Below are 24,758 nucleotides of genomic sequence, written 5' to 3'. Positions count from 1 at the left end.
ATCGCATCCTGAGTAGACATTGCCAATCATGCTTAACTATGTCATATGATGATTTAACTACAAGTTACCATCATGTCTTTTATATTCTGTAGTGTTACAAAAATATACTGACATTTTTCAGAGTCTGGCCAGCCCATCTGTGGTAATGGAATGGTAGAAGAGGGAGAGCAATGTGATTGTGGATACAGTGACCAGTGTAAAGATGAATGCTGTTATGATGCAAATCAACCAGAAGATAAGAAATGCAAGTTAAAACAAGACAAACTTTGCAGGTATTGTATATTCCAGTTATATTATGCTTATTGAATTATTCAGACTTATGGATAGGCTAGCAAGCTTTATTTTAGAAATATCTTCTATAAGGTGTACTGTTTGACACTTGAAGTCTAATCTCGCTTATATTGTTAGAATGTCCCTAATTTTACTAGTAACAGTTAATGGGAATTTCACTAACTATATTATGTTATTTTTTTAACTCAGCACTAATAGTAACTTTTCTTAGTCAGCAACTATGAGACTACCTTATTCTTAGTCTTTAGGAAAAATGCATCACTTAAAACTCTTTCTAGCTAACTACATTAAGTACATCTTAGGGCCCAGGATAGATAGGGACAAGTTGTGTTTTAAAATGTCGGTTGGTTGTAGTTATCCCTTGAGCTAAATTCAACCAGCTAACACACTTAAACATTACTGTCCTTGTCCCTACTGAGGGCAAAATCATATTTATCACAGTAGTTATATCCTGCAAGGTAACGCATTCGTTTGTAGACATGATCTTAAAAGAAATCAAAAGTTATAAGTCCCTTTACTTGCTTATCTGATCTATCTTGGATGTTTTGCAGAAAAATTGAGCAGGGACATTCAGTCTATCTTTTGCTTCTGAAAAGGGTCAGGTTGACAGCTCTTAAGACTGAAGGTCTCTCTTTAGCTAGTGGAAGGTGCAAATATGCAGTGTCAGGACATACTTTTCCATACAGCTTTGTTAACGTGGATTAAACCAGATATGGTTAGGACAAATTCTGCTGATAAATTTAGTCTTACTATTAATTCAATTATTGACTCCTTTACTAAAACTGCCATGGAATGTTTAGTTTTTGTCAGATGTTAAGAATTGTATGTTATGAACATCTGCCCGCTAGTACCTGGACTGAGGCCATTCTTTAGGTGACTGTATTGTCATTAGATGATTTCAGTACATATATGTACCCTGGTCAAAGTTCTCCGGTGGTCTTGAGATAAGAAAGGCTGTATAAACTGTAATTAATCCCTTGGTCTGTTACTCTTAATGTTAAGTAATATCAGAGATTTGCGGGAGGAGAGCAGGAGAATCAGTTGGATCCCTACCCTTTTTTCCCTTTCTGACTGTTACTGTTGGGGAGAGAATAAAGAATGCAAGCAGATCAGAATCTTGACAAATCTAGAAGGCTGTTTAAGGGATTGTGTCTGGCAAGCTGGAGTGTAAATCTGTTCTACACTAGCCTGCTGTGCACTAACTGTGTGGACTCTGCTGCCGGACACTTTTATCTTCCCAGTTTCAAAATGGGGTAGATTGAAGTGCATTTCAGAATTTTTAGCATGAGGGAGCAGGGTCCACACAGACACTTACTGCAGGGTAGATTTATACCCCTGTTTGCAATGCAATAAATGTTCCTGTAGACAAGACCTAATTTAAGAGCAGCATGAGCTTTTCTTGGCTCACAGCTATACAAGGCTGCTTTGTTCTCTAACCCCATTGCATGTGATATCTTTTTTCATCCTCACTGCTGCCAGAGTGTCTATGAATACATTAAACTTTAATGGCTTGCCAGACACCAGTGTTGAACTTCTGTTGAAGTGGCATTGATCAAAAAATCAAGAATTGGCACTAGAAGATGATTCAACTCGTGAAGCCTACATGACAGCAAAAATGGCTATAGTATCGTGTTCATCAATACAACTTGCATGCCTAAGATAGCAATGTGACATTAATGAGCCCAAGCAAACCCTGTTTACAGCAGTAGACTTCCTTGGACCACTTGCTGCAAATAATTACAAATGTCAAGATACGCTGAAAAGTCCATATTTATAAGAGAACTTTCAGGTAGAGACTGGTATTTCCAAGAAGACATTTTTGCTTTGTTAAAATGCACTATAAGACATCTACCTGCCTGTTGTGGATGACTAAATATCTACCACATTTATTCAAAATTTGTCATTTTCATAGAGTGCCATATGTGATACATTTCCTAGAAGGAAGGTGACTCAAGGATACAATTTGATATCAAATAGATTTTTCTGGCACTTGGGTTTTACATATCAAACTTATCTGTGTTACCTTGTTTCTAGGCAATGCAACACATATGGCACAATATGAAAGTGACCAAAAATATTGAAAAGGGTGTAGATACTTCTAGTGAATATATAAACTTTACTTTATATATATATATGTGTGTGTGTGTATGTATATGTGTGTGTATATATATATATATACACACACACCCTTTTCAATATTTTATATAGACACATACACGTGTGTGTGTCTATATAAAATATTGAAAAGGGTGTGTGTGTATGTATGTGTATATGTGTGTGTGTGTGTATATATATATTTATATATTTATATATATATATATATATTTATATTAAAAAAGGCCTAAACTACTTGACAATACGCATATAAAACCCAGTACAAATAAAAATGTGCAACTTTTACCCATTTAAAATCTCAAAGAATATTTTATGTGGAGGATGTGAATGTGTCCCTGAAGCGAGAGAACCAAAAAATGAAATTGCCTAGCCTAGATTAGTTTTCAAAAATGAGGGAAAATGCTAAAAGTAAACTGAAATTATATAAGTTCATTGTTTCAGTAATGTTCTGTAACTTTGGTAAATTTACTGTTTTTAGATTACCTATTTAAACTTTTATGAAAGCTGTACAATTCATCTTAAAGTATCCAGGCTCAGAAGCATAATTTTGGATGAGGCTATTTTGACAGATGTTCAACACTTCTGTCTAGTAAATTGTTAAACTATTGCATTGTGTTAGTGATGAAGGGTATGATGTATCAGATTCTTTACTGTTTTGGGGTTCACTCCTCAGTGTGAAAGAAGGACTTCATCTTTAATTTTAAACTTCCTCCGGGTAGTGAGTTTAACTTCAGCAATGTTATCTGAACCTAAAATTTCACTTTTATGAACTTTTTATGAAATTGCATCTGAAGAAGTGAGGGTTTTTACCCACAAAAGCTTATGCCCAAATAAATCTGTTAATCTTAAGGTGCCACCAGACTTCTTGTTTTTGTGGATACAGACTAACACGGCTACCCCCGGATACTTGACTTTTATGAAGGTGTTCAGATGTAAACATGCATGCAAAATTAATTTTTCTAGTGTAAGCAATGTAAATGGTGTTGATTTTCATAATTTAATCATTAAAGTTGAGACCAAGAAGACTACTGGATGCAGAATACCAAACGTGTGTTACCCACAAAAAAAAAACATTTTTAAGTTTAAATTTTGTTGGCACAAATTGGAAATAACAAAACTGACAATATTTTTGCACGCAGTTGTAGTTTTAAGTGGTATTCCAGTTAAATATGCATATTTCTTAGCAAGTTCTGCTTTATTCTATTTCCTTTAATCAATAAATGTTAAATTTAGAAGATTTGAACAATATTGCTATTCGGGGTACATTAGAAACACCAGAAAAAAAATCTGCATTTTTCTGAATACATATTTTCTGTTTTTTTCCTTTGTAGCCCCAGTCAAGGCCCCTGCTGTACTGCACAATGTAGATTCAAACTCAGTACTGATAAGTGTCGGAATGATTCTGACTGCGCAAGAGAAGGAATGTGTAATGGTTTCACTGCTCTCTGTCCAGCATCTGATCCCAAGCCAAACTTCACAGATTGCAACAGACACACACAAGTTTGCATTAAAGGGGTGAGCTTAATGTTCAGAACCGTTGTACTAACAGTATCACAGAGCACAATTTTTGAAGCAGTATGGCTTTATCACTTATTAAGGATAGTATAAGAGTGTTGCCTTATTTTTCAGAAAACTCAGTGTGATCTTAAAAAGAATAAAATGTAGTGGGAAGATAAATCTTCCCCATAGTTACCTTATTTTGAAACAGCTACTCTTTTAAACACTGCTTTTGGTAATATACTCTTTTTTGCAGTGCTTGAATTACTGGGGGCCAGACCTCTCATGCTTTGAGCTACCCTGTTTCTCTCCTATTCCATGGTGCTGCGGGACTGGAGTGTTTCGGCCCCCTTACTTCTCCCAACAGTTCCCTACAAAATGCTCTGCCTGGCCAGGGTGTATTCATGGCAAGCCAGCCAGAGCAAAGGAGCATTTGCTGACTGCCGACTTGCCAGGAATGTATACAGCAAGCCAGCCAGAGCAAGGGGGAGCATTAGCATATTGGAATCCTGCTAGTAGTTTGCACAACAATCCATTGCCCACAGGGAGTGTCTGTTTCATGCCAGCCTAGAAATGTGCCCACCACATCTAGTAAGGAAGGGAGAATCATAAAATTCCCATGTGTGTGTGTGCATGCGCGCATGCACAACTGCCCAGCACCAGCAGGGAACATCTCTAAATTTAGGTTAAGACCTGCTTCCTCTTCTAAATGCTCCTAATAGAGTACTCTGAGGACAGAAGAGTTAACAGAACTCTTGGCCTTCAAAGTTTCATACTAACTGGGCAGCTCAGAGGGGTTACGGAACAGTCCTTTGAGCCAGGGTGATAGAATCTGCCTAAAAGTGAGAGGGCCTTGGCCCCCAGCATTCTGGTGCTTCTGCTTTGAGCATGACCCAGGCAATATCAGTTCAAGTCCCACTTTTCTGCGGAAATCTGGGAAAGTTTGGGAGGTGTATTGTAAAAATCTGTCTCTGGGAAGGTTTTGTTTTTATTTTGGGTGAATGTAACCAATATCTATGTAAAAATATTATAGAGAGAGAGACGTGAATGCTTGCTGGGGCAAGGGAAGAACTGTGAGGAGAATAGGGACGAAAGGTTTGGGGCTGCATTGAGGGGAGGGAAATAAATGCGAATGAGTAGTAGGGCAGGGGAAAGGTATTGGAGGGTTCAGGGGAGGGACACTGGAAAAGGGACATGAGGAAGAACTCGGGGCAGAGTGCCTCTTAGCACCACATTTCTCCCCTTATTTCGTGTGCCTCGATCTGGACAGTCGAGTCAGTCTTTTTGCCCCCTTATGTGAGCTGGGATCTGCAAGTCTCTGGCCCCTCAGGGTGACTGAGCCCTATGCCTTGCCCCATTGCATGTGTGCCAGGATCTGGCGGACCTGTGCCCCTCTGTGGTGGTCCCACCCCCCAGTCTCCTAGCATCTTCCCAGTTTGGGGGTGGGGGCTTGCTTTTCTGGGAGGGTCTGAACCTATCTCCCTACCCCTCATGTGTACCAGGATCTGGGGACCCCCAGTGGGTCTTTCCCTACTCCCTCTCATGTGAGCCTGGTTCTGGGGAGGCTAGCCTTTCTGGGGATGTCTGAGCCCCACTCCCTAACCTTCTCATGTGATCTGGTGGGGTCACTCCCCATGTGTGTCTGAGCCCTGCTCTGTGCCTCCTCAGTGTGAGCCAAGATCAGGGAAGCCCTTCCCTTCTGGATGCGGAGCTTAGAGCAGGCATGCTTGGCGCATACACCAAGAACACACTGCTAAGAACGGGTGAGGAGCTTGAAACTCTGCAGCACTGGGGAGGGGAAAGGGAACACCCACTGACATGAATAGAGAGGTTCACAGGTTTCAGAGCCTTTGTCAGGCTGTATTCCTCTCCAGTGTATTCTCTTTCAGCTGAGAACATCTCATTGAGATGAATGGGCCACTTAACACCTCTCTGAGCCTGCAGCTTTGAAGTTAGAAACCCATCATGGGAGAGAATCTGAGAGTGAACTGTAAATATTTGGGGAAAATCTGAATTTATTTCTTTTGAATAAATCTAACATGAATAGAGCAGAAAATTCAGAAGATGCTGAAAGTGTTTGGAGAGTAAATAAATTACACATGCGAAGGTTCACTGGGAGGGGAGGAAGAAGGGTGACTAGGGGTGCAAGAGTAGGTGGTAATTGGGGAAGAGGGGGTTGGGTATGCAGCGAGGGATGAGAATATTATGGGCAGGGGGATAAATGGAAATGGGCAGTAAGGGAGGGAAGAGAGGCTGGGGGCTCAGGTAACAGGATGGGTTATGGATTGGTGACTGGCAGTGGAGAAGAAAGCAGGGGTTGCAAAATGAGGGTAACTGAGGAAGTTGAAGGTTTTGGGCGGGGGGTGCTGTCAGCCCTGAATTCTCCCCTTTCATTTGTGTGCTGCAGTCTCCAGGAGCCTCACCCCTCTCCCTGTTCGCTGTGTTTTCTGTGATCTGGGGAATCGTGCTTCTCTTCCCGTGTGTGAGTGCTTCTCCCTGCCCCTCCCAGTGAGCTGGGATTCAGGGGAGATGAAGATAACATAAATTAAAACCTCTAAAATCCAGAAAATGAATACTTAAGATACACATCATCCCTGTTTGTTGGTGGGGAGGGAGGGCACATTGACCAGTGTCGGTGAATCTGGGGCCCAGTTTTAAAGGAGGGGAGGCCTGGGTGGACCTGCAGCATGGTTTGGGAAGCCTAAAGGTGAGTAGTGGGAATGAAGGTCCCAGCTCAATGATGCGGCTCAAACTACATAACCCAGATAGCATGCAATCCTCCAGTAAGCCGCTGCCTGTTATATGTATGCAGCAGCATAGGGCAGGAGACAGCAAGAAGCAACTTCTTAAATGTTAATTGCTTCTACCGTGCCAGCTAAAGGCTTAATAGGCTGGGAAGTGGTAGTGGAGTTGGAGACTTTGGTGGGGTGGCTACATGTGGGATGGGGTTGGAAAATGAGACACAAACCAGTCTTCTCTTTCCCACTTAAAGTTACTGTTAACAACCATATAACACTGTTGTTATGACAACACTGTCAGGGTTTTGGGACATAAAGACATTTCATACATTTTAAACCACGGCCATTATCCACATTCTGTTATAACAAAATATCCAAGAGACAGGAGGAACACTGAGGAATCCCATAACTGTGAACAGACATTGGTCTGGAACTATTACTGGCTCAGCCACTGTCCTGCCAGGCAAGCCACTTCACCTCTCTGTGCCTCGGGTTCCTATTTGTAACATGGAGATAATGATGTAAAGTTATTGGAGATCTGCTGATAAAAAGCACTATATAAATACTAGGCCTACCTGCTGCTTATTATGTAGCCACATTAGCATTTCAACTGCGAACCTAAGTAAGAACAACTGACCACTAACTCCTACCAGCAAACATATTTCTTTTTGTTTAAAAAACAACACTGGGCAATTAAATGGCAATCAAGTGTACATTTATGTGGTGTCCTATGTGCAAGTGCAAAGGGGTTGTAAGAGGGTATGAAGTGGTTAAATTTCACAGTTGTGGTATTCTGTCAGAGGAGTAGGCTCAGCATAGGGCAATGCAGGTAGTGTTAACCCATTAGAGCAACAAGACAAAGTGCAAGTAATGTATTATGGGCATTGTGGGACATTGCTCAAAGAGAGCAGAGTTAAGGTTGCATGGGCATTTACCGTAACTGTATTTCCTGGTTTTCAGAAGTTTGTTTTGTTGAACTTGGCATTCTGGAAGGGCACTAGCTACCAATGGGCAACCCTAACTCTGTATTAATGAATTTTTTGACATTTTATTTCCAATATGGTCAGAGAGTACTTTAAAACTGCTAATACTGTAGGGGACCATGCAGAGCAATCTAGCCCAAGAAGGGAACAACTTCAAAGTACTAGGGCCCCCCTTCTTTTTTCCCATAATTTGATCACTGTTCATTTGCTTGCTTCAGAATTTGATTTTGAGATCATTCAAACATTGAATTACATACAGTATTAGAGACTTTCCTGCTACTGATTTTTTTTTTCACCCTAAAGGAAAGAAGACATTGAAATGCCATATCTTTCACACTCTTGAGCTATTTTTATTTTCACAAATGGCTATTCCAGTTCTGTGGTCTTGATTTAAAATTTTGTTTGTACATATTCCTGTGCTATGTATTTGTTGCATGCCTCCCCCATTTATGGGAATAAGGCGTACCAAAGAACCTGATTTTGAATTATTCTTCCTCCTTTTGTCTCCAATAGCAATGTGCTGGTTCTATCTGTGAGAAGTATGGCTTGGAGGAATGTACATGTGCTAGTTCAGATGGCAAGGATGATAAAGAGTTGTGCCATGTCTGCTGCATGAAAAAAAGTAAGATTTGCACACTTCTAAACACATACAATAGTAAATCTTTCAAGGTTTTTACTAGACTTCATTTTATTTAAAGTCACCTTTGTGGTTTTAAAATATTCACCAAGTTTGAGTGAGTAAGAATTACAGCATGTGGAAAAAGCCTTTGGTCTTGCTGTTCCAAAACACGTTTTTTGGAAATATACAAAGTATAATTCAGTGTTTATTACTTCTGTACTATTATGAACAATGTGCTTCTCCCATAAAGATACTCAGTGGACCTTAATAGTAAAATGCCCATTTGATAGGCCATTGATACCGTATACACTCAATCATAAGCTGGTTCGTTTATAAGGCGACCCCCCCACAATGGATGAGTAAAAATGGAAAATTTTTATGACCCATTCATAAGCCGACCCTATAATTCAGGGGTCAGCAAACTTTGGATCCCGGGCCATCAGGATAAGCCGCTGGTGGGCCGAGATGGTTTGTTTACCTCGAGCGTCCGCAGGCACAGAGGTAAACCTAAGTAAACAAAGTGTCCTGGAGCACCAGCTACTTACCTTGATGGGCTAGGACAGCAATGGGTGGGGAAATTTTTTTGGCGGGGAGAAGCTGGAGGTCAGGGGAGTAACCCCTGTGACCACCCCCCACGTGACCCCATCCTTAGCCTGGGACCCCCATGCTCTCCTCATCCCATCCCTTCCCACCTTATCTGGAGAGGGCCAGGGGAGGATGTCTCTGGGCCGGGCCGGAGCTGCTCTGGGCCGGGCCGGGCCGGAGCTGCTCTGGGCCGGGCCGGGCCGGAGCTGCTTTGGAGGCTGAGGGGAGAGCAGCGTGGCCAGAAGCAGAGAGACTCTGGCCCCGCCTCTTCCCTTCTGGCTCTGCAGGTTGTGCTGACTCTCCTTGCTCCCTCTGTTGGGGGGAGGGGCTGTGTCCCACCTCTCCCTCTCTATACGCGTTCATAAGCCTACCCCTTCTCTGCTTCCCTTTTTTACTAAAAAAAAATTCAGCTTATGAACGAGTATATACGGTATGTCATAAATGTTTGTTTTTCAAGTTAATAGTACCTTCATGAAAGATAATTACATTACCACTTCCTGATAAGTTTTTTAATAGGGTAATAATGTATTTTTAGTAGTGGGTTGGATATACCTTGCACATGCATGAATGTGTAAAAGAATTTTGTTATAAACTTGGCATGAAATAAAATCCAGTCTTCAATTATATTCACTTTTTTCAGTGGACCCAATGACTTGTGCAAGTACGGGATCTAATCGGTGGGAGCAGTATTTCAGTCTCAAAACCATTACGCTTCAACCTGGATCCCCCTGCAATGATTTTAAAGGCTATTGTGATGTATTCATGAGATGTCGGTTAGTCGATGCTGATGGTCCTCTAGCCAGACTAAAGAAAGCAATTTTTAATCCAGAGCTGTATGAAAATATTGCAGAATGGATTGTGGTAAGTATCTTAATGGTTTGGAAACCTAAGCATAAAGGAGTCCTGTAAAATGGATTGAATATATTCAATGTTTGTGACTAATGATAAACATGACTGTATATGCAGTATTTCATTGTTCTCTTAAGGTATGTCTACACTGCAGTAAAACACCCACAGCTGACCTATGACACTGTGCTCAGGCTGCTGGGATATAAAATTGCAGTGTAGATACTTGGGTACAGGCTGAGTTGCCGAGGGTCCCAGAGCCCGATTGTCTACACTGCAATTTTATAGTCCCACAGCACAAGCCCCATGAGCCTGAGTCAGCTGACACACGCCAGCCACGGGTGTTTTACTGCAGTGTAGACATACCCTTAAAGTACATTCTCAATCCTTACTCTTTGGTCTGCTTCTTCACACTCATAATCCAACTAGCAAGCTTAGCAGGTAAAGTTCAATATCCTCTGGAGACAAATTGAAGCAAGTGGCTTATGGTATGTGTAGTACGATATTGCTTCTAACGATGCTAATATCTCTTCATTTTACTAGTGGTCACCTTTAATTTTTTAAAAATCTGACATTTTTTTCCAGCTCTTAAAACTTTTGTCCTCCTATGTAGGTGCTCAGTTCCTCAGAACATCAGGGCATAGCTTTTTGCGTATCTTTTGATCCCTTATCCTAAAGGGATTATACTTTTCCACTGGAGTATCCAGCAGATAGAGCTGCAAGGAAACATCAGTCGCTTTCCATGTTGGACTTCTGTGTTCACCTTTGTGTTAGGTACATCTATAGTTTGTCTGTATAGTTCATTCATTACATGTGTCTATGGTACCAGATTTTTCACTGTAAATCTTAACCAACATATTTGTCATTACCATCCATTCATTTCAAAAGTATCTTGTCAGAACTTCATAAATGAACTATACATAATCATAACTCTGTACCGTCAACACAGTTTTAAAGTGTCTGTTCAACAGTATATTTTTGTCAAGCCCTTTATTAGATGCATATGATGCTAAGTGGATTCATCTCCACTCTGAGGCCAAATATTAGCTGCTTATTTTCACTATACCAACATTGTCCTTTGGTGTGCTTAAATAGGTGTCTGAATGTTAGCCTATACACTTCCACAGTGTTCTTATAGTGTATATTTAAGACTCAAAGTTGATTGTCTGTTTTAGGGTTTTATACTGCCACCCATCACTGAGGTATCTGAATGCCTTCTACATAAAACTGATAGCAATATCAAAATCCTTAGTGGACTTTGAGTCTCTGGCACTTCTCTCTCTTCAGAGTAAAACCTCTGTTTAAATTAATAAAATATAAAAAAAATAAAATTGGTTTTGGGATAACTTTTTTGATTTTGGTTGGGTTTTTACGAGTAGAAGGGAGTATTAATGTTAGTGTTCTTGTAATGGAAAGCCTTCTCTGAAGGGGTAGGATTTGCAGTGTTTCCTAAAGACAGTCAGAGTCCGGATATGCTCAGTTTGCTCTGGAAGCTTGTTCTGTAGCCACCCGCCTTAGATTGAAAATCCTTTGTTACTAGCAATCCTGCTTTTCATCCTGGACTTTATGATCTACATTGTCCCAGAAGAGCACAGCTGCTTCTGTGGTTCAGAGGTTAAAATTCAGTCTCTGTTGTAGCTGGGACTTAATCAATTAAATGTTTTGAAGATCAGGGCCAAAGATTTAAACTGGCTCCGGGTCAGCTTCTCATGCCAATGGAGGGACTTGAGCACAGGTTCATTGTGCTCCTGGTGGCCTTACCTATGGGGAAGGTGGGCAAGTCGTCTGTACCAGCTAAAGCTTGTGCCTCGATTACCTTTGTAATATCATTGATCTGTTTCTATTTCCATTGTATTTTTGTGTACATTTACTAGTCAGTTTTGGTTTTAGTCATCTTGAAACTTATTTTTTTTTATTTGGTTTCCTTTTATAGACCTAATTGTATATGGTCACAATAACACTGAATACAAAGAGCAACTGAAGAAAAATATGATGTATAAAGAAAAATTTGAGGATCGTGCATAGCTTAAATAAATTAAGGAGGAGTTGATGGTTCTACTCCAAAATAAGCAGGGAGAATGACACCTGCAAGGCTGGCCAGAAACGTTAAGTTAAGTTTAGAAGGGAAGTGTTTCCTCAACAGTAAGAGCAATTTGACAATAGAACAGCCTGGCAAGATAGGTCATTGTGGAAATTTTTAAAAATGAAACTGTCTAGGTACAGCATAGCTTGCGTTAAGTGTAGGAAATTAGATGTGCTGTCATGTGTCCCTTGTAATCCTAGCATCTAGGGCAGAGGTGGGCAAACTACGGCCCGCGGGCCCAATCTGGCCCCTCAGGGCTTTGGATCCGGCATTTGGAATTGCTGCAGGATTCCCTGTGGCCCCTGGGCCCTTGCCTCCAGACACTGCCCCCCGCAGCTCCCATTGGCTGGGAATGGGGAACCACGGCCAATGGGAGCTTCGGGGGAGGTACCTGGAGGCATGGCAAGGGCAGCGCATGCGGAGCCCTCTGCCCCCTTCCCCCAGGGGCTGCAGCACTTCCTGGAGTGACGTGGGGCCGGGAACAGGGCAGGCATGCAGGGAGCCTGCCATTGCCCCGGTGCATGCCACCCCGGAGCCCGAACCCCTCCTGCACCCCGCCCCCCAACTGCCTGCCCTAAGCCCCCTGCCTGCACCATGCATCCCTGCTGCACCCTGCATTCTGCACCCCTCCTACACTCCAACCCCCTGCCCTCAGCCCCCTCCTACACCCCGCACCTCTCTGCACCAATCCCTTGCCCTGAGCCCCTTCCTGCACACCGCACTCCCTCCCACACCCCTGCCCCAGCCCTGCATACAATTTCCCCACCCAGATGTGGCCCTCGGCCCAAAAAGTTTGCCCACCCCATCTAGGGATTTATAATATGAATACATCCACTGAGCAGTCCTCAGCATTTTTTTTGTCAACTCTTTCAGACCAACAATTGATTACATTAAAAATTAAAGCTGATTTTCCAAAGCGCCCTAAAAGAATTGAGCACACAAATCTTACTGAAATTCACTCTGATTTGCTCACTTGACCATAATTTAGTGGTTATTGAAGCGCTGATAAATATGCTGTCATTTATTAATGCAATTTTCATTGCTTGATGAATACCTAATACAGTATAGGTATATAACGCTTCCCGTTTGTTCTAGTATATGTACACAGTCAGTTCTCTGTAAAATCTAAATATCCTTTTTGAGAGGAAAAGGAATTTGCTAATGTCACTCTACTCCAGTAGGGTGCCTGTCCTGGGGCAAAGAATCCGCAGTGTGCCCCACAGGCATGGCTCAGCTTCACCTACAGCTGACAGGGCAGACTCAGCTGCAGGCAGTTTTGTGGGGCTGCAGCCAGGGAAGGAAGTGCTGGGATGCCCAGGGCCCCCGGTGCCAGGGCAGGGCACGGGCCAGAGAGCGCAGGGGGAGTTACTGTGCAGTCTGCAGGCCCCCAGCTCCCTGTGGAAAGCCCCAGTATCAGGGCTGCAACCCCCACTACTGCCCCACCAAGGGAAAGGAATTTGGGGAAGTACTGAGGCCTTCCTCGCCAGCCCATAGCACCAGGATTCTGGCAGGGGCTTCCTCATGGGGCAGGGATGTGGCACTCCAGCCTGTTACTCCTGTATGGTCAGTGGGTCCCAGGCTGCAGGGTTGCCCCATACTTAAAGCCCTACCAAATTCATGGTCTATTTTGGTCAATTTCACTGTGATGGGGTTTTAAAAATAATAAATATCACAATTTCAGATATTTAAATCTGAAATTTCACTATGTTGTAATTGTAGGGGACCTGACCCAAAAAGAAGTGGGTTTTTTGGGGGGGGCATCGTAAGGTTATTGCAGGGGGGGTTGCAGTACTGCTACCTATATTTCTGCGCTGTTGCTGGTGGCAGCACTGCCTTCAGAGCTGGGGGGCTGGAGAACGGCAGCTGATGGCCAGGAGCCCAGCTCTGAAGGTAGAGCCACCGCCAGCAGCAGTGCAGAAGTAGGATTGTCTGGTATGGTATTACCACCCTTGCTTCTGCACTGCCTTCAGAGCTGGGTGCCTGGCCAGCAGCCACCGTGCTCTAGCCACCCAGCTCTGAAGGCAGTGCAGAAGTGAGTGTGGCAATACTGTGACTCCCCCAAAATAACCTTCCAACCCCTCCCCCCCCGCAAACCCCTTTTGGGTCTGGAGAAATGCTGGTCTCCCCATGAAATCCCTATAGTATAGGGTACAAGTGATGCATTTTTCATGGCTATGAATTTGGTAGGGCCTACGCATACTGCTGTCTTGGGCATGGCCGGAAGGTGAGGCAGCAGCTGCTGGAGTCTCTGCTCAGAGCCTGCCAAGTAGGAGGTGGGCCTGGGCCCCCTATTTGTTGTGCCCCTCCTTTTCACATAGATATCTTTGTAGTGTCGGTTTATAGCAGTGTTTTGGTGGGGGCGAGGGGGAGCCGTATCTTGTCTTTAAAACAGTCTAGTACGAAATACATAACTATTTCCTAACTGCATTAATGGTTAACTTTAACTGCCTCATAAGGGTTTTGAACTTTATCTACTAAGCTTGCTAGTGTGCATCAAGGACCTGGCCAAAGAGTTGGCTCTTTAGAGGATGCTACCTTCAAGGGAACTCCAGTCACAGGTAAGTAGTTTGCTTTAACCAGCCAGGTAATACCTTAAGCTTTGTATGGATGATGAAATACGAAACTGACACCCTACTTCTAGGGAATTAGATGCTTAAACAGGAATTTAAGTGTATTTGCTATGGCTTAACTTTCCTTTTGAACTAAAAATGTTCCATTTTACACCAAATCAAAAGCATGAGTCAAAATATATAGCGCTGAGAAATGTTTGATAAAATATTACATTTACTATTAGCATATACAAATTAGATAAGTAATCTCATGAATTTGTATGGAAATAAGCATGCAGATTTTAGATGTATGCAGCAAATACAGAAGTAATATGTAAAGATATGGTATGTAATAAATCTGTCAGCCTCATTCATATGCGATATAAAAACTACTAAATGAAAATTATTATAGATTGCAAACTAAAGCATTCAAGAAGTTAACAGCTGTCTGTGCAACCTTAATTTTGCCCCTTTGTGCCTGTGCATTATTATACAGTTTTTAATTACATCATTGCATGCTATCTTTTTTTCCACATTTCAAGTCTCACTGCTTACAAAACCTTGCCGCATTCACCTCCCAATATGTTAGAGGCCTATGAAAAAATAGCATGTGATTATTTAATTAGACTGTCATAATGCAAAAATGGAAGGGGGCAGAATTAAAGTTGCACAATAAATCTGGCATTTCTTAACTTTGGAATGCTTATCTTTTCAACTGTAACAAGGTTTTTAATGTCATTTTTATAGAATTTCCTTAAAAAGAAAAGTTCATGCGTAACTGGCACACAATTTGTGAGTGGTTTTTGCTGTGCCACACTGAAATGCTGGGAATTGGGATTCCTGTGTTCTTTTCCTTGATCTGGGAGTGGAGAATGGCCTTTGATTTGATCAGAGGTCTGAAAGAGAATTTGTAGGTGGTGGTGGTTTGTCAGTTCTGCTTTTTGCTTGCACATTGCTCACTGTTGCCTGTCTCTTGTATAAGACGACATAACCAAGCACATAGATTTGGCACGTTCTTTGAGAGGCACTGTGACGAACTAGATAAGATTTTGGTTTGCTGTATTAGAGACATAGGTTCTATTCTTACTTCTGTCAGAAGCGAACCTGTGCAGTGTCTCCGATCCTCAGTTGTCTTTGATGGGCGGAAAATTTGACTCCCTCCAAATTTAAGAATACGAAAGCTTGCTTAATATAGGTTGTGAAGTACACAGAATTAATGTTGTTCAAGGAAAGAGAAGACTAGAACTCAGTCTTCTGTTCCCAGCCCCGTGCACCTTCCCTTAGTCTAAAACGTATTTTAAGAATAGAGAGGTGGCAGGAAGCAGCCTGTGTTTCAGCTGGAAGGCTTTCTCTGTTCTTATCATAAGCATGTAATGCAGGAGATTCACTTGGGGGCTGGGAGCACATGCAGTGCAGTTGGACTGTAGAGAAAATAAAGGACAAGTAGGGATCAAACTGTAGTGCCCATATGCAAATTCTCTGCATATTATAACTTGGCCAAATATATGTCTGCTTTCCTCAGGGACAGTGAATGACACATCTCCAACCTCAGACATCCTCCCTGCCAGATAACAAATTCCTAATTTGAATCCTTGAGGCAGGAGAATTGTTTTTAAAATGTTAGAATTTAACCTAGGCAAAAGTACCTGTTTCACTAACTGATTTCTTGAAAGTGGCAGTCTTATAAAAACCTCCATTGTGTGGCAGAGAGAAAGTATGGAAAATTCCCATCTGAGTGACCAGTTTGTCTAAGTTCAGTAACTGTAAACAAGATTATAATAGGTGTTAGATAACTCTAACTATAGTCTTTGATATTGCTGTCCACCAGTTGGGAACCCCCTGGGTATTAATAGCAGTGTACGCAGTGAGGCACTGCCTGTGGGTATCTACCCAGCTTTATACCATACACAGCTCTCTACAGCCCAAGCAGTCCCTCTCCAGGCTACCACTGAAGCCTTCCCCTGTCAGAGGAAGAGAGTCCTACAGCGGGGAGCTGTGCAGAAAGTCTTTACTAGCTCACCACTGCTGGAGCTTTCTCCCCGCTCTGGGGGAGGGCTTTTTGGTAGTGAGATGCAGTGGGGAAAGGTTCCATCAGCTCGCTGCTGCTGCTTCTCTGCAGAGCCTTTCACTGACATGTAGCTACATAGCAGTGTGGCCACCACTTACTTTTCATTATTGCTTGTAATGAAAACTGGTGTGTAGTGTAGATGTAGCCTAAGAATTATTAATACACTTAATGAACAGATCAAAGGTACCATAAAAAGATCTAACAGTAAAATAAGCTTCTCCATTTTCACTTTTTCCTCCTTAAGCCTCTAATAAACTGAAATGTTTACAGTATGTCCTGAAAGTAATAAATCCTGGCCAGTGTTGGGTTCAAGTGGAGGCAGGAGGAATGAATTCCAGAGTCAAGGACCTCTCCCTGAAAGCCCTGCCGGTAGCCCTTCTCAAGTGTCGGTAGGGGAACGAGAACCTTGGCTAATAGCAAGTGTTACTGTATCATACAGGGAGTGTATCGCATTAGTATTTCTCATCCAAGGTCTCATGTATACTACATGGACACTGCTCTGCTGTGTGAGGCAAGCAAATCCTATATATATATTATATTATTATTATTTTCATGCAGAAAGTAATGAAATCTAGCCATAAAGTAAAATTCAGTTACAACTAATGTTTTGTCATTTTTTCATAACAGAAGACTGCAGAAATTGACTCTTAAATGCTGTTGCAATGGAAGTAAATATACCCTAGGGAGAATACACACAAATATAGTCCATGGAAGGAAAGGGAAGATTTAAAACAAGTTCTCCCTCCACTTCTGAAACATAATTTTTATAAATTATATATAAAATTATGTTTCAGAAGTGGAGGGAGAACTTGTTTTAAATCTTCCCTTTCCTTCCATGGACTATATTTTTGTGTATTCTCCCTAGGGTATATTTACTTCCATTGCAACAGCATTTAAGAGTCAATTTCTGCAGTCTTCTATTATGAAAAAATGACAAAACATTAGTTGTAACTGAATTTTACTTTATGGCTAGATTTCATTACTTTCTGCATGCAAAGCAAAGGCCAGTTTGTCAGCTAAGAGCTCTGAAAAAATACGCAAATTCTTACCTAATTGCTTAATTGTGCCCAAGCTGCAATACAGCAACTTAATCCTTTGTCCTTTTTCTTTTGACTTTTTCTTGCAGTGTGTGAATTGATTTACTCACTGCCTTGGAATATGTCTGCCAAATCCATGGGAGGTGCTGGCTTTTATAAATAGCTGGCACTGGAAGATTTGAGACTTCTATAAGTTTTACTATAATAAAATAGCAATAGAATTAATCATTAAGTGAAACAACAATGCTAGAGCTCAAAAAAGCTATTATCAAGTTGGGGGAGTTTAGTGTCTGTGTTCACCCATATGAGATGCAATAAATTCCTAGCCATGTTTAAATGGATTATTAGATACATTCATTAATGCCACTGATTTATTTTATGTAACTTGTTAGTATATTTCATTGTATGGGAAACCTTACAGAATTCAGCCAAATAAATGTAACAATGTACTGTCTTTTTTTTTTTAAACCTTGTTTTGTAATGTGTTTTAGGCTCACTGGTGGGCAGTATTGCTTATGGGAATTGCTCTGATCATGTTAATGGCTGGATTCATTAAAATATGCAGTGTTCATACTCCGAGCAGTAATCCAAAGTTGCCGCCTCCTAAACCACTCCCAGGTAAGTACATCCAAGTGATTAAGACAACAGAAGTGAGAAGGTAGAGCCTGTATTCTCAACTATATGCCTTGCCCTTTTCAAGGGTTGAGAAACTGTAGCGCTAGTTCTGTAGTCTGGCACTGTGAAACTACAAGGTTACATGCGTTGCTTTTTTCGTGCCAGTTATAACCCCATAGAACTATTTCTCAAATCTGGTCTACTGTGTAGCCAGATAAAATTACATCTCACTTCCTCCTAGTCCAAATATGGCCTACAAACATATGGAATATGTGGAAAGTATAGCAGTAGTTGTTGCAGTTACTAACGTAGAATTCCTTTTACTCCTTCTCCCTACACCACATTTCTGTCAGAAAATCATCGTATGTAGCAGTTTATTTACAATACATTACATGTTCACACCATGTAGTTGTCTGTTGAAACTTTTCTTCTTGAAATTTTAAATATTGTGCTTTTCACAAAGCATGAAAATATCCTTTCATATTTAATTTGCCAACCTGGAATTGTACTTCATTTTATTGGCAGTCATTCTTTTAAAAATGCATTCTTTGATTCCCCCTCCTCCAACTCATGTTTTTTCTCTGTTTATAACAGGCACTTTAAAGAGGAGGAGACCACCACAAACAACTCAACAGCCACCACGTCAGAGGCCCCGGGAGACTTATCAGATGGGACACATGAGACGTTAACTACAGATTTTTGCCTTGGTTCTTCCTAGTGCCTACAATGGGAAAACTTCACTCCAAAGAAAACCTATTAAGTCACTGTCCCCAGTCCAACTCTCAAACAAAAATAGAAGAAAAAAAGGCAAGATGTTATGTCCTCAAACAAGTGGAGGAGTTTAATTTTTAATTATTGGACCTTCCAGAGAGAGAAGTGATTTTCTTACAGATATTTTTAACCTAATGGCACAAAAGTCTTTAGATTATCATGGTTTTTTTCCCCCCTTTTCTGCTCTTCATTGCTGCATTTTCTTCACTTGCAGGCAAACTTGGCTCTAGTAAAACTTTTATTCACAAATTGAAAATATATATGTATATATTTTTCAACTGCCAATCAAGGGTAGGAAGCTAGACCACCTCAACATTGGAGACATAACCTGCCAATGTATATAAATTGTTATATGCAGACATGTATTTCTAATGTACACCCGTACTTCTGTGTGCAATTGTAAACAAAAGAATTGCAATATGGATGTTTCTTTGTATTATAAAACTTTTCCGCTATTAATGAAGAAATTACTGTTTAATTGACTTACTCAGGATAACAGAGGATGGAGGTGTATAATGGTCAAGGATTCTGTAATGCTTTACACAGCAGTTTTGAATCAATTCAAACTTTTTTTATTAGGATCAGAGTTGGTTCAAGTACTCATTTCATCTTTTATCAAACAGCTGCTAAGACACAGCACACAAGTTTGAATCCTCTTTTTGGAATACATGCAACAAGTGTGCAAACTTCGCATATGCCAGAATGTTTCAAAATTACATTTTATATAAATGTCTGATTTCTTGTAGTTCAGCATAAGTATTTTTAATTTTCGTCTGATTATTCTGTTAAATAATGAAGAGTTGGATGAAATATTTCCATGCTTTGGCAGAGAAATATGCCTGTTATACAACTTGTTTTAAGGACTGCAACCGGTTTATTTGGGTTGTTCAGATATTCGTAGTGTGGTAATTACGTTCATGATTCTGAAGAAATGGGAAGGATGAAAAGTGTAGTTTCTATTTTTTAATTTATCAAATATTTAGATAACTTTCCAGCATGATACTGTTAATGAATAACCACTAAAATACAGTAATATTCCACCTACTGTAGCTGACTTAAAATTGTAGTTAGGCCAACTGATTTTCCCTTAAATATTTTATAACAGTAGTGAAGTTCAAACAGCACAATGTCCCATTCCAAAGTTTGTAGTACGAATGTAAATAATTGGCATTTTTTTAAAAAAGAAAACAAAAGCATTTAATGTCTTAACATGCTTACTGCTATGCAGAAATGAAAGGGGCATTACAAAAGTTTAAGCTTGTGACATATTTATTGCTTGTTTTCCAAAAGCTGCAAGCTAATTAGAGGCAAATGGCTATAATTTTCCTGGCTTTGCTTAGGAGAAAACTTATTAAGGGTTGGACAGGCTTTCTTTTTTGGTTTTGTTTTTTTAAGAGTATAAAGTTTACACAATCATTCTCATAATGTGACGCAAGCCAGCAAGGCCAAAAATATTACAGAATATAATGGGATCTCTTCCTTGTAAACTTGTACAGTATGTGGTGACTTTTTTCAAAATACAGCTTTTTGTACATGGTTTAGAGACAAATTTTGTACATGAAACCCCATAGACTATAAATAATTCCAAACAATCTTAATAAGTTAGAAATGTATGTAGTTGCTTTTAAATCATTTTAAATACATTTGTTTTCAGACTGTGCAAAGACTGGAAGTGGGTTTGCGTTTCTAAAATGGTGACTTTAATTCAGCAAGAGTTCTTAGTAACTTCTTGAGTGTGATAACCTTTGGGACATGTAAATTTTTCGCTCGTAGTGTTATCCTGTGGTGGGGTTTCAGCAGATACATGCTGCCCTATTTTATTTTGAGTCTAAGTTAAATGTTTTCTGAAAAGAGAAAGTGCACTGAACTCTCCACTGCAAGTCAAAATGTGGTAAAACAAAAGAGATCAAGACAAACGAGATCTAATACTACTGTCAATTTAATGTCCACTGTGTTTTATACAGTATCTTTTTTTGTTCACTTTGGAAATTTTTACTAAAATTGCAAAAAATAAAGTATTGTGCAAAGATATGTATGGTTTTTTTGAAACTTGAAATGCATTAATAAATAGACTTGATGAAATTATCTTGAAGGTTCGCCTGCTTTTTAAACTCAAAGCAAAAGGAGTATACAAATGCTGCTGCTTCCTACTTTTTCTATCTTTCACCACAGATACCATTATAACAAGAATAACTGCATTATGAATACACCAGAAAGTGTTATCCACATCTCCCAATTTGAGCTTCATGCAGTAAATAGAAGAAAATTTGTCCGTGAAAACACTCTTTTTAAGATAAAGCTCTAAAATTATCTTTATTCTGTTTCTTATTTCTGATCAAAGTATTTTAAACTCCTTCTCTGCTGTTATGTTTAAAAATTAAGCTAATAACTGTGAAGGTATATAAGGTAGATCTTTAGTTGGCTTGATCTTGTGAAAAATAAATTCACTTTCTGACATTTTATCTGACAATATAAAATTCACTGAAGATAACTAATAAGTTTTCAAAACGTGCTTGGCAAATCTGATTTTTATGGTCTGTTAACACTGTCAATATAGATAGTTTTTAATTTTTAGTGGACAGATCTTTGAAAATAGATTTATTTTTTTAACTGGTTGGACTAAGATTTATATTAAAAGGCCTGCCAGCCACATCTTTCATTCAGAGGTTGTGCAGTGTAAGGAATATATGCTTGAAGCTCTTCTTTCTCCAACTGAGCAATTGATCTGAGGAATTCCTGAGCATGCTTTGATGTATTGTTTTCAAGATTTTGACATCACTGCTTGCTCTTAGAATTAAATTGTACAGTTGGGTGCAAAAAGAATTATTAGATTATCAGTGGGAGCTCTGCACCTCTGGAAGCCAGATAACCTTTTCAGGTGCCTAAATAGGGATTTAGATGCCTAACTGTGAACTGAAAATGGGGAAAATGACCTATAAGCACTTAAAAACGTGGTTCCTGTTTTCTTTTAAATTTGTCCTTGTAGACCTACAAGTGTGTAAATGGCTTTATTTTTGGTAACTAATCTGATTTCCCCAGGATATATCTGCTAATTGAATTCAGTTGTCTTCGTACTTCTAAAACGTTTTTATTCATTAAACAGCTTTTTTTCCTTTAGGGGGGATGTGCAGCCAGCATGGTGTGAATGTCCGAAAGAAGGTCTTCGTGTGATTCCCTTTAACATGACATTTTATCTAGTCAATCAAAGCAGCAAAGATTCTATGAATCAGTGGCTCAGTCTCACTTTTTCATTACAGTTCCCATCTCACATAAAGAAAGCAGAAGGGAAAGTTACTAATTTTGAAGAAAGGTGAATAGAACTAGGAAACATTAGTTCACGTAAGGTGATTAAAAGCACTAGCTTGAGTATATCTAAGCCTAGGTTTCCTTGATGCTGAGGCTTCAGCAGCCTCCGTATAGATCTTGATATTATCCAAATATTTCATACTTGATTTTCCTGAAATTAGGCCCTAAATTTACATTTAGGCACTCAAAGAAGTGGCCTGATTTTTAAAGGTATTGTGCACCCGCAGGTCTCTGAAAATAGGCCACTATTTAGGTGTGTAAATGAGGAATTAGGGTGTCTAACTTTACAAAAACAAGTTTGAAAATGTTGGTCCATGTACATAGATATCTTGGACACTAAACCCAAAATCAGCTGTTATAATCTGTTCTCCATTATGGTGGCTTTTGTGGCAGATTTGTTAAGTTTTTTCGTGTGGGTGCCTTTCATCATATGAAGTAGCAAAGGGTGCCTGTGACTTCAGCCTTATAGAGGAATTGTACTTGGGTTCTAGCCTTCGGCCCTTGCTCTAAAAGCAAGATCAGTTCAGTAGCCTCTTAACACAAACATACCTCCAGCCTTCAAGGAAGCTAGAAGGAACACTGGATGTCTTTAATTATCATAACTTTCTAGTTTGATAGAAGCAAGTCCTAAAAACATGGATCTGAGGCACATTATGGTGCAGAGGCAGAATGGAAGGCAGAGTACAATCCAACACTACCAGCAACGCTCAGATCATAGTTTAGGAGGTAGAAACCATAGTTTTCATATCTTGAAGCACCAGTAGCCACAACAGCAGAATCAGACTTTCCCAGTCACAGAAAACTATAAATTGCTGAGTTTTGAAGATAATCTAGGGAGATTTACAGTTTGAATTGATCAAAAAAGCCATTCTTTATCCCGTCCTGGACTTGAAAAAAATCCAGTCAAGGTGAACTAAATGAACTTGGCTATACAATATGATGGTCACAGACCATTTGTCTCTTCAACACTTCTTTAGAATATATTCAGTTTTACTTTCCTTAAAAAAAAAAAAAAAAAAAGGCAGGGGGAGGCATTGACAGTTGTGGGGCCTCTAGCCCCTCAGAGAAAGGTAGTTTGTAAAGATGTACACTTCTAGATGGAGACACTAGTATTTGGTGTCTAAGCGAATGCAAGACCTCTCTAGATCTGCGTAGGGCGTACACATCCAAATTTGTCCTTCATTATAAATTCCTAAGATTTATCTGTTGAAACAGATCCATGGACTATTTGCGTGGTCTACATACCCTAGACTGTATACAAGTTAGTATAGTGGTTTATGATACTGGAAGGAAGGGAAGTAAAGATTTCCTGTCAATGGTCATGTCATGGTCAAAGCACTGTCAGAGCTAGAGGTGGATTTAATTATCATATAGATATGTCAAAAGTGGAGGTACAGTTTTTGTTTTTTTTTAAAGCCACATTGTTTCCATCAGAGAGATAATTCACCTAGGAAACCATATAGCCACAAGTATCAGAAGAACCTTTTTATTCTAAGATGGAATACACAAGCTTCGGGTTATAAGTTAAAGTAACAATTGTCTGGAGATTCAACTGCTCGTAAGCCTGTTTGGATGATGTACACTATGTGCAATGAGCCAAATTTCATGTGTAAACTCTCCCCTGGTTTTCCCTTGGTTACATGGGATCACATTTGAAAGGTCTAGACAGTCCTGCTTCCTAGAGGTATAAAGGCTTTTCACAGGTGGTGGATAACCATATATCATCTCACTTTTTGAAGGAAAGCATGCTAGAGTGGGAAGTCTCAATTCCAGGTACTTGGGGTAAAATTTTCATAAGTGCTTAAATCCCATTTTCAAAAGTAACTGAGGGCTTGTGTACCCCTTGGGATTATGTGCACTACCGAGGTGTGATTTCTAAAGCACTTTCACGCACTGGCTGGTCTGTGTAGACTGCTGGTGTACACTGAAAGTTCCATAGCACTATGTTAAAGTGTCCTAAGGAACTTTCAGTGGGCACCAGCAGGGTCTACATGGACCGGTTAGTGCAAGACACATTAGCGTGATTTAGAAATCATGCCCCCATGGTGTGCAGTGTAGACGAGCCTTTAGGCACTTAGAAGTCAGTGGTTCAGTTCCTGACTTAGAAACATTCAGCCAAAAAGTGGGTCTCCCAAGACTTGCCCACATGGATCTTTCATATACTTTCCCACCAGCTTTTTTCTTGTACAGAATCAAGAGATCCAATAAGTAGGGCCCTACCAAATTCATGGGCCATTTTGGTCAATTTCATAGTCAGGATTTTAAAAATTGTAAATTTCATTATTTCAGGTATTTAAATCTGAAATTTCATGGTATTGTAACTATAGGGGTCCTGACCCAAAAAGGGGTTGTGGGGTGATTGCAAGGTTATTGTGTGTGGGGGGGTCATGGTATTGCCACCCTTACTTCTGCGCTGCTGCTGGCAGTGGTGCTGCATTTAGAGCTGGGCAGCTGGAGAGTGGCAGCTGCTGGCTGGGAGTCCAGCTCTGAAGGCACTGCCACCATCAGCCCCAGCACAGAAGTAAGGCTGGCGTGGTATGGTATTGCTACCCTTACTTCTGCACTGCTGCCTGCAGAACTGGACCCTCGGCCAGCAGCTGCCACTCTCCAGCCATCCAGCTTTGAAGGCAGCAGCGCAGAAATAGGAGTGACATG

General features: G+C 40.4%; 1 protein-coding gene across 1 annotated transcript in view; it reads left to right on the top strand.

Moving 5' to 3' along the window:
• The window catches only part of ADAM10 (ADAM metallopeptidase domain 10), a 119,861-nt gene extending 98,980 nt beyond the window's left edge, over positions 1–20,881 (top strand). The window contains exons 11-16 of the mRNA XM_044978981.1: positions 122–272; positions 3,738–3,921; positions 8,138–8,246; positions 9,469–9,689; positions 17,903–18,029; positions 18,621–20,881. Coding sequence (XP_044834916.1) covers positions 122–272; positions 3,738–3,921; positions 8,138–8,246; positions 9,469–9,689; positions 17,903–18,029; positions 18,621–18,715 — 887 coding nt within the window. The 3' untranslated portion in view covers positions 18,716–20,881. The remainder of the gene's footprint in view (positions 1–121; positions 273–3,737; positions 3,922–8,137; positions 8,247–9,468; positions 9,690–17,902; positions 18,030–18,620) is intronic.
• Positions 20,882–24,758: the final 3,877 nt, after the last annotated feature.

This window comes from Mauremys mutica, chromosome 11 (genome assembly GCF_020497125.1).
Source record: "Mauremys mutica isolate MM-2020 ecotype Southern chromosome 11, ASM2049712v1, whole genome shotgun sequence".
Taxonomy (NCBI): domain Eukaryota; kingdom Metazoa; phylum Chordata; order Testudines; family Geoemydidae; genus Mauremys; species Mauremys mutica.
This window is presented reverse-complemented; position numbering and strand designations above follow the sequence as displayed.